The sequence below is a fragment of the Leptopilina boulardi genome, unplaced genomic scaffold, assembly GCF_019393585.1.
Source record: "Leptopilina boulardi isolate dan_hultmark-lab unplaced genomic scaffold, ZJU_Lbou_2.1 LbouV2_213, whole genome shotgun sequence".
Classification (NCBI taxonomy): Eukaryota; Metazoa; Arthropoda; class Insecta; order Hymenoptera; family Figitidae; genus Leptopilina; species Leptopilina boulardi.
The window spans coordinates 2435836-2448778 of record NW_026137767.1 but is presented as its reverse complement, the minus strand read 5'-3'; the positions used below and the strand labels follow the sequence as shown (position 1 = coordinate 2448778).

Here is a 12943-nt window from a genome sequence, read left to right as displayed (position 1 = left end):
AATTTTTTGTCATCTGTGTGTTAAAGATTGCTATTAATTTTTAAAATACTGCACGTCCCAAAACAAATATCTAAAAGCTTTATTTACAACACGTTTTAGTTTCTTATAACTTTATTTTTTACCCTAAACCTTAATTGATATCATGTGAGAGATGATAAACTTTTTTTTAGAAATATAATAGATTTTAGTTAGAAATGTTAATTTATAAGAATAAGAGTTCTATTTTTCAGACAATTTCTTTGTGTTCTTGTGATAGAGACCATTCTGGTGTCATAACTGGTATTGAGGGTTGAAATGGTGGCCTGAGGAGGGGGAGGTTAGGGAGAAGGGTGGGCCTAAGGGAAGATCGATAATGAACGGGATATCGTGGGACACTGATAGCGCTCCCTAAATATACGACACTTTTAGAGTCAAACCGCCCGTGAAAGAGATAGCGCGCCTCTATTTATTATCCTGTGCGTAAAGAGGAAACGTCAGCTTTTACCTCAATTCTCTTTTTGACTAATAATGCATTACACTGTTTGACAAAACATGCCTATTAATTTCACTTCTTGCACATCGATAAACATATATAAAATTATCTTGCATATAAAATCAGAGAGTAACGATTCTATAAAGGGATTAGTAAAGAAAATTAATTTTTTTCTATGTTTTCTCATTTGAGTAAAATGTAATTAGTACTGGTTGCTAAAATTGCTAGGTTTAGAAAATTTTGTCATCAAAAGAGTTAAGAGAAATTTTCCGGAAAATCACGGAATCGCCTATAGTAATTTATAGTGCAGCATCTTCCTGTACAAGTGTAAAACTACGAGACCTGCCTAGAGGTTTAACGGGGTCGTATCGATCAGGGTCGATGAACTGATGGTAACTCATCTGTCGATCCTATAAGAATGAACATATTGCTCCTTGTAGATCTCGGTAAAGATCAGGACCTTTCTAATCCCTAACGGCTGTGAAGGCCGCTACCCGAGTTAATATCGCAACTTGCAAGGCGAAACATATAAAATGATTCTAGCTCAGCATGCGAGCTTTCAATCACTGTCATCATTAATATCCACGAGCGAACGAGTACGTATTTTAGGTCATACCTGCCTCTGGCAGAGTACCTATATATAATAGGAAGACTATCGCAACAGAGCTCTTAAGTTGAGGTTGATATCGAATAACTCTAAGAAAAAACAATTGCAAGCTGATACACATTCCTCGTCTTTTATCAATACAGCTTTTTTGGGATCTTCACGTCATACTAACAGTTGGTTTACTGGGATGCAATCCCATTACTGCAGACTTTCACTGTACGCATGAGTGCGGGTATTCAATATTTCACTTGCCGGGGCACCACGGCTCTGTCCACTTGATCGGGTGCGCCACGGCGAAGACTGCCGGAAAAATACTAAATCCAGAACCTCGCATTTCAATAATCCGAAATATCTACTGTAACTCTATGGAGAAAATATCTAGTGCATAGTAATCCTATGTAAGTGATTCTTTTGTTATCTTAACATAAAAACCGGGACATAAAAAATTGAGAAAATTATTTTCAATTAAATTAATAAAAGATTTAGATTTTGATAAAATCATTCAACACGGTGAGCTTTTTTAATAATTTTTTTCTTTAATGCCCTAAGTATAAAAAATATAATATATTTAAAGGGAAATATTTTCGAACAATTTCAGATAGATAAAATTAAATTTTCTCTGGTAGCATAAAAGTTACCAGGCTTTGAAAAATACAATTCTTTTAATAATTGGATGTTTAACATTTAAAAAATTCAATGAAATTACATTTATAACAATCATAAAATAAATAATTTATAAAATTTACAACGTGTGAAGACTATTATATTCACAAATAGCTTGAAGTATAGTCGTTTTGGGTAATCGGAGTGATCTTTGGAAACTTTATATTTTATCCAAGTTGAAGTCAGAATGTACTGACTCAATCACTTGTTCACGGTAAAGTCCGAGATCGCTTTGAGCTTTTTTACAGAATTCAGGCTTATGATGAAGACTGCATGAATTTTCGGAGTAATTGAAATATTTAGTTCTAATCACCTCGCACAGACGCCCAAATTAGACATACTCAAATTTAGACAGTTTAACAAAAATCAATGTAAAATTTGTAAATGGCGTTGGAATTGTACTTGTTCACAAAATCAAAATGCATTTAAAACAAAATCCGTTTATAACAATATCCTAGCTAATTGGGCTTTTTCTGCAAATATCCAACTTGCGGATAAATTTTAACTTTAATATGTTTCAAGCAGAATTCAACTATTGCCTTTTATAGATAACCAACATTTCTTCTAATCAATTTTAAGTTTCATCAAAATGGTGACCCAAAATAATCGTGGTATATCTTCAAGTACATAAAATTTTCTAAAAAATTTTAGCTGCTGCCTTTCTTAAAATATCAACAGAAATGTTATTTTTTTAATAAAAATATGAAGATTTTTCGAATTCCGTAAGAGAACGTTTTGTTATTTACAACAAGCTTGTTGCATGTTTGCAATGCAATCTTGATTAACTTGCACGGCAAGCTTCCTGCAAGTTTACTTGCTGATTGGATAATCAAATTATGTAATTCACTTTGATTTACTTTTAAGAGAATAAACGTCCCTAACTAATATTAAATACTGATATATTAATCTTTATTTTGATTATATCATTATTATAATAATTTCCATAATAATAATAATCAAACTGTAAGTCATGAATAAGTCAAGTTACAAGTAATAAGAAGCTTATCGGATCAAGAAGAAACCTTTTTGCGTGTCTCGGCATATTTGGCTTCCAGCATAAAAAATTTACTTAAGGATTCGATAATCTAGTGGGGTCATGAACTACCTACACTTAATGTCGTCACCTTGCATTTGAAAAGATTATTAAATTAATTCTCTCGAAAAAATAAAAAAAGGTCTATAATACCGTTATATATTAACTTTTTATATATCACGCAATTTTAATAAATAAAAGAAAAACATTTCTGGATTATAGAAATCGTTAAATCTTGATATCGCGTTTTAATTTAATTTTTCTTGAAACATAAATTTTCACAATATTATTTATTTCTCTCGTTTAAATGAATATAGTTTTTTAAATTATTTCTCATTTTTTAATGGAAATAAATTTTTATCTTCCTTAAGTTTATATAGACTATAATTCTTTTCGTTATTGAAAATTAATTTTTACCTCATAAGAAAGTGTGAGACCTGTTTTCTCTTGTTTCAGCTGCTCTGCTTTTTGCTTGTGTTGCAATAGCCCTCTTGATGATTCTTCCATTCTGTAACAAAAATTTTTATTAAAATGTTAGTTGTTATTTTAGTCATTATTATTAGTTTTAGTTATTATTTATAAAGCAAAATATATATAAAATAGATTTACATTATTAAACTTTATTTTGAATAATTTCGATTTCATTATTTGAAGATTGTATTTCTGGCGACAAGGAAGTGTCTTGGGTACGTTTTAATGGACGATACGTCGAGATCTTTCTTTAATGGAGTAAGGGGTTTTCTCAAGCTTGGCAATCTGATTAAGGATGCAAAGGGATCTCTTCTCGAGTCGCTGAAGCCGATTTAAACTTTTGGAAGGGAAGTTTTCCCCGATGTACTTAGAAACACCCTATATTCCAATGAATATCGTTGTTGCAAAGCAATTAGCATTGTTGCCAACTGTCAGCTCTAGCGAATCACTATAAAGATTCACCGTTAAATAAAACAATTTAGTCACTAGGAAGCTATATATAATTTATAAAATACATTTGCAATCAAATTAATAGCTGCAAATACATATGCTACAAAATCGTCAACTATTTAAATTCGAATATAAATGTTGAAATTTTCCATCAATTTCATTTGCATAAAAGAGTTCTTGTATATAGCTTTTCAGGAGAATTTCTTAAACGTGACGGGATTCATTAGAAACTTGTTATTTTGGAATTTTTAGGGTCGCTTAAAATAAATTTAGTTTTAGAATTTCAAGATATCAAATTGGAACAGACACTTCAATGTTTTTAAATATGATATCAAATTTGGATTCAGCTTTTTAGTAAACTTTTCTCTCCCTTCCATTTTGAATAATTTTAAATCTGATATTAAATACGGATTCAGAATCTCCAAAAACTTTTGAATACCCATTGATACTTAAATCAAATTAAGTTAATATTTCTTTTCTAAAATGCTGGTAAAATTTAAGATGCCATTTGTAGCAAACGTCTTTTTCACATAAGAATCAAGTATTGTCAAGGAGTTAAGTGGACCAAAGGAAACATAATAACTAACTGTCTGGTCCGAAATAGTCCGGTTTATTGTCAGGTTGTTGTCATCCGGAATTAGTCCGGCCAAATCCGAAATTTGCCCGATTTGTGTAACTAGTAAATCCGGAATTAATCAAGTCTAATACGAAGTCTGTTCGATCAAACGAATTTAGTAAATGCAGATTCTAGACTTACTGATTACACATGCCGGATTAATATCAGATTCAATAGAAGTAATTTTGCATTTATTAGTTGTGTCTGATCCCATTAATTCCGGATTATAATAACTGGAAACTCATCTCAACTAAGACAGAACTGCACCTGTCGGCATGAGTAGGAACTGTAATAAAAGCAGCAAAACTTAACTAAATCCAGATTTTTGTGGACTAATTGCCGATTTAATACATACAGAATGTCAGATTATACCAGACTTATTTCGGATTCAGATTTTTAAACGGAATTTATATGTACAAAATCATCATTCTTATGCACTAATACCAGATTTTTTACATACAGATTTTCAAATAAGATTTTAGACCTAACTAAATCCGAATTCATTACACACAGATTGACGACAAATTCGGACTCCTTTCTGATTAAGATTTTTGTTCAGACTGCGACTGCTGATTTTGTACATTTTAATTTCGAATTTTTCCAGATTCATTTCTGATTAGGATTTTTTACCAGATTAAATCAGGATTATCATGGAATAATACCGTATTTTTCACATAAAGATTTCAAATTATTACTGACTATTGTCGGATACAGTTTTTTGACAGTACCTAATCCGGATTGTTGCATACTGTTTGCGGATAGTTTACATACAAATTCTGGATTATTCTGGACTCATTTTGGATTGTTTCTTGATCAAACTAAAATCAAATTGTTGTGGCCTAATTACGGATTTATTTCATGTCAATTTCGGACTATTTCGGATTGATCTCGGATTTATCTTTTAATCCAGACTGATTCCTGACTAATACAGATCATTTTCGAATTGTTTTCGTACAATTTCTGGACTAATCCGGACATTATCTGTCTGTATTTAATCTGAAATCAGTCCAAAATTTTAACCAGGTATGGAAATGCCATATCAATGGCAGACTTTTTAATTATGTCTATTACGCAGAATTATCCAAATTAATTTAAAAATTAAGTAGTATATTAAACTTAACGTTTTATCTAGCTGGTTTTTTAATATTTGTTAAAAAGTGAATGCTTGCGCAACGGGGTTACACGTGCCTTTTTATTGGGGCTGATTGTGCCGCAGTCAGTCGCTGCATAACTTATAACCTCACGTGCGAAGCAAATTATAACCTATTTTCTTTGTTTTTCTTTTATTTTTATATTTCTATTTATTATTTTCCATTTGTTTAACTTATACATTTATTAATTAGACAGAGTCTTATATTTTTACTGTTAATGAACAATAATATACAAATAGTTTAGTTTTTTAATATACGAAAAGTTTTTTAAGAGACTGACTAATTATATATGTAATTATGGAATTCGAGTCAGATAACGCGTTTATTTACACCTATACTAAAAGCGGTACTAAAATATAGAAATCTTAAGATTGTTCGAAAAACTATTCATATATTAAAAATTTTAATAATAATAATTTTACTATTGTATATTTGTAAAATCATTTGCTTTAATTTAAACAACTTAACATTCTGAGCGGTACAACTGGGTTCGTTGAACCTTGCCACGCTACTTCGCTGCAAAAAAACAAAATTTTATTTAAAAAGTAAAAATATTCAAAAACTAGATTGAATTCTAAACTAGATAGCTCTTAAACCAAAACAAATATAGTATATTATTTTATTCTTTCGTTTTCTCAAAATCAAGCAAGTTTTTTTTTGAAAATAAATATATAGATTGTTAATTAAATTAGTGTTAAAGAAGTGTTATTTCCAGAAAAGTGATTCAAGTGAGAAAACTCGTCAGATCATTATCGTTTAATGAAAGAACTGAAAGTTGTATATAGTGGGTAATTCGGTGCAATATGCTTCTGAATCATTATAATCGAGTTTGTGCGACCATTGTTGTAAATCACGAGACGAAACTTGCTGCCATGTGCTCTGGATGGCATCAGGAAAGGATGGAGGAGAATCACCAGAAAGGGGGTAGTAATTGCCAGCGAACCCTCCTAGCTACCCTTCTCAAGTATACCACCACCAGGATCGATTGCCGCGGAAAACTTCCTTTCAGCCCCAAGTGTTGACACGTGTTTCCTTCATTCCTAAAATTACCTTCAGTCTCCGTATACACAGTATGCACCAAACATATAGATATATATATTGTTAAAGGTAAAACAAATTCAAAGATTCTGCTTTTTTAAGTTTTCTGTTTTGACAGAAATCAAAATTGACATTTATGAAATTTAAGAAACCACAAAAATAATAAAAACAGAACAAAATTTATTTTTCATTTCAGAAGTTATTTATAAATTCTCAAAAATATATATATTTCTGACACAAAAATAGTTTTAAGTAAACACACTCTGTACAAATAAATGTAAAAAGCTTCCTTCTTCCGAAAATAAAATTTTTCAAGATGTGATGCATCGATTAAAAGAAGTGACAGTTCTTATTTGTTGCATATGTGTGTAGAAAAAGAGCGGTGAAAGAAGAAGAATAAAAGGAAAAAAAAATGTAGTCGCGCTCCAATTCGAACGACGTACTGAAAGTACATATATACACACACTGGAAGTAGAAGCGACAAAAGCTTGAAAAGACGTGAGCCGAGTTAGTTGAGGATGAAATACGAAAAAGAGTTTTCACTGCACGACACGATACGTCGATCCAATCGAGAACACTTCATCTTGTTGGGACGAATCAACGATGAGAGGAGAGAATCTGCACACATAGAAAAAGACATTTCTCAATTTAAAATTTTCTTTTCTCCATCTTGCAAAAAATATGTTGAAATTCTATATGTTCACAAATTGCGCATTTAAAGTCTATTCACTAATACAAAATTTAATTTTCTTATTCACTACATCGGGAAAAAAATATCCTAAAATATTTTTTTGTCAAAATTTACGTAATTATATATTATTGTCAAAACAAAAAAATCATTAAATAAAAAATTAATTTATCAATATATTATTCCTTTAATGAAAGAAGTTTCAACATATCTTGATCATTACATTCAGTCGTTTACAAGCATATAGACATCATTTTTATGAATAAAAATCTAATGAGAAAATGGTAAATTTCTTTTTAGAAAGGAAGAATATCCTTTAATTATAAAACCCTGACATAGATACTGACAATGTCTCATTTCCTTCTTGTCACAAGAAGGAAATTGTAGAAAGGAATAAGGATCAGAAATCCTCTAACCTATGGGTGTGAGAGCTCTTTAATGAAGAATTTTACAAGGAGCTTTCGAGGCTCCTCATTTCCTTTGGAGTGGCCACGATAATACATACAAGAACCCTCTAGAGGCTCGTATTATTCTGATAACAAAAGTTGAGGCCTTTTCATTGGTTAGGCCAAAATAAAAGGTGAAAAATATTTTAGTACATTTATCACAAAAAAATATGATTTTACTTTGAGTAATTTAAGCTATTCAACTTAAAATGCATTAAAAATGAACCTCGTAATTTTGCCACCAAATTCTGTGTCTTTATAAGCACTCTCTTAAAAATTCCGGATTAGTTCGCAATCAGTCTGGACGAAAAGACAAATCCGAGATTACTCAGAAATTTACATGAAATCAATTTATAATTAGTTCGCAAAAATTTGCATTTAGTTCAATGAAAAAAGCTTAATTCGAAGTGAACTTCTGGAAAATAATTTAAAATTTTTATATAGACGATTCGTAAACAGTACACAAAAATTTGTATTTAATTTAGTTAGAATACATATATTAGGTTAAAAAAAATGGTAATTTCGTGCTTATTTCAAATTTCTTGTGTTTATTGAAAGTTTGGGTTTCATTGAACAAGAAAGAACCCAAAAAAAATTTTCATTCGGTCAGTTCCATAAAAAACAAGATTAAAGAATCAAAAAATCTCTTTTTTAGCACTTTTTTAAAGCACTGTAAATTAAAAGGCAGCATGATAAAAATCTTTACAAGGGCTTAAATGAAAGCTTAAATCTTCAACTTATTTATCATGTATGGGTTATTTAAGTTATAGCTTCATCAGATTTTAATTCAATAAATATATAAAATATAAATAAATAAATAAAATAATAAATAACTTATTTATCATGTATTACATTCAATTTTGAAAATTTTGGACGCCATTTTGAATTTTTTAAATCCAACTTTCGATTCGTCAATAAAAACGTTAAAAACTTCCAAGTGACAAGTTTCAAATAAATCCGGTTATGAAAATCGATTTTTACCAAGTGCTTTCTATAACGTAGCTATTTTGACTGTTTGAGATACCGATTACATGATAAATATGTCTCAGCGTAATTGTCATTTATTTTTCAGTTTTGAGACTTGAAGTTGAAGGTTTACGCTTTCATTTAAGCCCTCGTAGAGATTTTTACCATGTTGCGTTTTCATTTTAAAATGTATCAAAAAGTACTAAAAAAGCGAATTTTGACATTTTAATCTCGTTTTTTATGGAACTGACGAAAGAACAAATTTTTTTTTGGTATATTCTTTTTCAGTGAGGCCTAAACTTTCAATAAACACGACATCACCATTTTTTTTAACTCAGTCATAATCTAAAATGAGTCATGAATAATTTAAAATCAGTATATGTTAAAATCCGGCATTAATTCGAAACAATCCGCCTCTAGATAGACTAAATTGTAAGCACATATTCCGAACCGTTGCACACTAAATAGAGGTTTCTTATATTCAGATTACGGATTATTCCTGATTTAGACTTTTGACAAGACTAAATTCGGACTGTTGCGTATTAAATGCTGATATCCTGCATATCGATTTCGGATTATTTTAAACTCATTCTTGATTCAGATTTTGATAAATTATATATCAAAAAGGCTAATTAATTGTTTATTAAAAGACATATTTAGTGAAAAGAATGAAAATTAAATTCTAAGTTAATAATTCGGCACGGAATGGGTTCGTGGAAATTAACGGACGTTTTCAAAAAAATTGATAGGATTTAGTCGTTAGAAATATTGACAATTTTTATTTAATTAATGTGTCAAAACAAATTACATAACAAATAGAAAGAAGAGAATTTAATTAATTTAATTAATTCTCGAACTTATTTAGAATTTAATAAATCAAACAAATATATTTAGTCGAAATTTACTGACTCTCACAACAAACCAATAGTGTTTCCTTAATTTAATTTTTCTTTTTATTTAACATTGTCTGACAAATTGACTCATCAATTCCTCCTTGAATATTGTTTCCAATTTCATAACAAACTTTCTTAACATTTTTATGACAAAAGAAAAGTAAGATTATAACTAATTTATTAAAAGTAAGTCAAAAACGTGTCCTTTAACCTGAATGTCAGTAACATGAAGAACGAGCGCTACTCAGCTGCTCGTTCGCTATGGTTAATTGGATTTTGCTCGTCAGAGGGCGCATTCTTATTTGCAAAAGGGCGCATTTATTCAAATTCGCCTTTCGCAAATGACAACTCGCTGATACGCTATTTAATATTTTTGAAAATACAACTAATCTTGGATTGGCCATGTGAAGTCGAGCTTCGAAGTATTTAATAATAAAATAATATAAAATATTTTCAATCAGCTGTATATAAGAGGCTGTTGGGTTTTAGTTGCTCTAGCAGGCTTAATAGCACCCTCGAGTTGCATTTCAGATTCTTACTCTGATTTTCAGAATCTATGGGCGAGATAATCTATATTTTCATAGAACGGATTAATTTCATATTCACTATTAGAAAAGTTGAAGTTTATAGATAATATTCCTCTATTCAGATTTAAAATTTAATTAAAAGTGCTGTGCCTACGAGACAATTCTTATTTTGATTCTTTTGTTTTTGACCTTGGTCATAGGAATAACTTTTTGTCAAAGTCAGTTCAAGACAAATCGTTGTCGAGTAAAGACGTTTCGAAATATATGTATTCCATTTGTATCTTTTGATATTTTTTCATTACTAATAAATATTATGTCACTAAATAAAAATCAATTATTAATTGAAAATACCCAATATTCACTATAATTATACAAATCGGGCTTATTTCTGACTTAACTGGATTAATTCTGGATGCCAAAAATCTTCCCAAAATTGGAATAATTCCGGAATTTTTAATGATAGACGCGCAATAACGCCATAATGCGCGTCGAGTGTACGATATTCATATCTTTTGCGTGAGATGCATTCTTGTTTGAACAAGTTAAACAAATCTTGTGCTTTTAAATGTCAGTAGATTTTTGAAAAAAATAACTTTGTAAAATATTGAAAGTTTGGTATGATGTGCGCGACTTGTTATATATATATTTAAGAAGGTAAATGTCTGATTCACCCTTTGCCGGTTGCCACACAGTGTCTATATATGTATAAAAGCAAACAACGGCGTCAAACACGCGTGGTTTCAGTAAACATGCGCCTTGAATAAATGAAGACACCCTTGATATGAATGTGTACACACTTGCACGATGCTGAGAGAATATATCCTGATGGCTATAGCCTTCAGCATACCAGACTATTATCATATGGAAATTTGAAATTTCAATGGCTAACTTTGCTTGGTTCCACGTGGGAAATGGTGTCGACTATACTTACTTCGATCTAACTTTCTCGACACGCGAAATTTCGTCTACTAACGTCGCCAAACGAACTTGAAACTAATTTTCAAAGAGGGTTGGAAATCAGGTGTTTTCAACTACATATAATAGGCCAATATACTTTCCCTGCGCTGATAGCAATCCTATTCACAAGTTCACAAAGAACTTCTGATAACATTAGCGTTTTTGTTGGTCATACGACAAATATTAACGTAACTGTAAATGATTAATTTATATACATAGAAAAAAAATTGAGAGGCTTTTTAATATTTAGTATGATTAGCTAAATTTTCTAAATTGAAAATATACGATGATTAGGCATTTTTTAGTTTCATGAAATATATCGATTAAACTCTACATCTATTCAAAAGAGTCTATCTATTCAATCTATAATTTATTATAATCTTAATGGATACTTATTATCACAAAGGCCTAACTATATGGGTGAGAAAAAACTTTTTTTAGTAATCGTCATAATGAACGTTTCGAAAATTATTACCATGCATAAATTATACATTATTTCGAGTTATCAGTAAAATATAAAAAATGTATATCTAGACACGTTGAGATTCAGCTTAAATTCATAAAGTTGCGAAAAGAAAGTTATTGTCCAGAAGGCAGTAAAATATGGATATAACTGTGCTTTAAGGCCTTTTTACGAGTCTAGGCTTTTGTTGTTCTTCTGATATCTACATCCAAAACCCAGGAGGAAAAAGCGGACAACTAGCGCAACTTACAATTGATGGCTGGGATACGGTTCAGTTAAATTGGAGAATTAATGTCACCACTATCCATTTCTACGTTTCAGAATTCAAATTCTTAGGTCACCAATAATGTTTAACTGTGCCTTTTTATAATTACATATAAATCTGTATTTTTAACATAATTCAAATACCTAATTAAAATAAGTATAAATTTTTGTTAATAAGAACAAGATTACTGTCACCTTTATTTGTTAAATAAATACAAATATTGGAAAAAAAATTTCCGAATGGCTAATTTCCGTTATAACAAGAATTTTATTCTCGTTAACTTGATCTAGCAAATTTCCCCGACGGATGGTCGCAAACAACTCAGACACCCGATTCAATAGGTTCAGAGATATTGTTAATTTTCAAAATTTAATTTTTGTAATTTAATTTTTTGCGGATCATCATTGGATTGTTGGTCAAAGTGATTTTTCTAATTTACCTCGATTCCTGCGAATTGCTGATTGGATATCAAATTTTGCCGAGAAGAATGTTCAAAGATGCATGTTCGTCACAAAAACGTTTTCAGAACGTTTCATGTCAGCCAAAAATGTTCTAGAACATTATTTGTACATCCATGTTCTTAAAATGTTTTAGAAACATTATTATTTGGCTGACATGAAACGTTCTTGAAACATTTTTATAACGAACATGGTTTTTTGCCCACTGAAGAGAAATAAGACAAAAAGAACCATTAATATTTCGATTAATTAGATAAAATATAATTACGACGACAATAGGTAAAGCCCTTTTTCGCTTTGATACTTCACTGACCCAAATTTTTGCCGGCGAGTGATACCTAACCTACAAGTCAAAAGTAGGAGAACTTTTAAATAAGTAGTGAAATAAGAATAATTTTATATCCCTCTTTTTTAGGGTTCCGTAGTCTGTTCGGAACCCTATTAATATCAGTTTTTTTGAAATCGTGTAACCCCCCCCCCCCTAGCGGCCACACGAATTTATCTGGAGGACTGAAATTTGGTACACATATGTATTTTCGAGTGTAGACTACAGAAAAAAAATAGCGAACCTGATTAGAATTGATTATCATAGCGTTGTCAAGGAAAAACCATGAATTTTTACGAAAAATACCTAAAAATGACTATGTAACCCCCCCCCTAGCAGCCACATCTTTTGACATAAAGAGCTCAAGTTTGGTACAATTACGTATTTTTACGTGAAAATTACAGGAAAAATATAGCGAACTTGATTCGGATCAATTTACATAGCGTTGTCAAGG

The 12943-nt window shown here is 30.5% G+C and overlaps 1 protein-coding gene across 8 annotated transcripts in view; it reads right to left on the bottom strand.

Annotated features, from left to right (window-relative positions):
• LOC127279006 (uncharacterized) overlaps positions 1 to 12943 on the bottom strand; it is a 260715-nt gene that overhangs the window by 12451 nt on the left and 235321 nt on the right. For all 8 annotated transcript variants that reach the window (XR_007842583.1, XM_051301055.1, XM_051301056.1 and 5 more), the window contains one exon: positions 3193 to 3283. Coding sequence is in view for 7 of the 8 variants with exons in the window: in XM_051301055.1 (XP_051157012.1) it covers positions 3193 to 3283 (91 nt within the window). In the remaining variant the exon portion in view is untranslated. The remainder of the gene's footprint in view (positions 1 to 3192; positions 3284 to 12943) is intronic.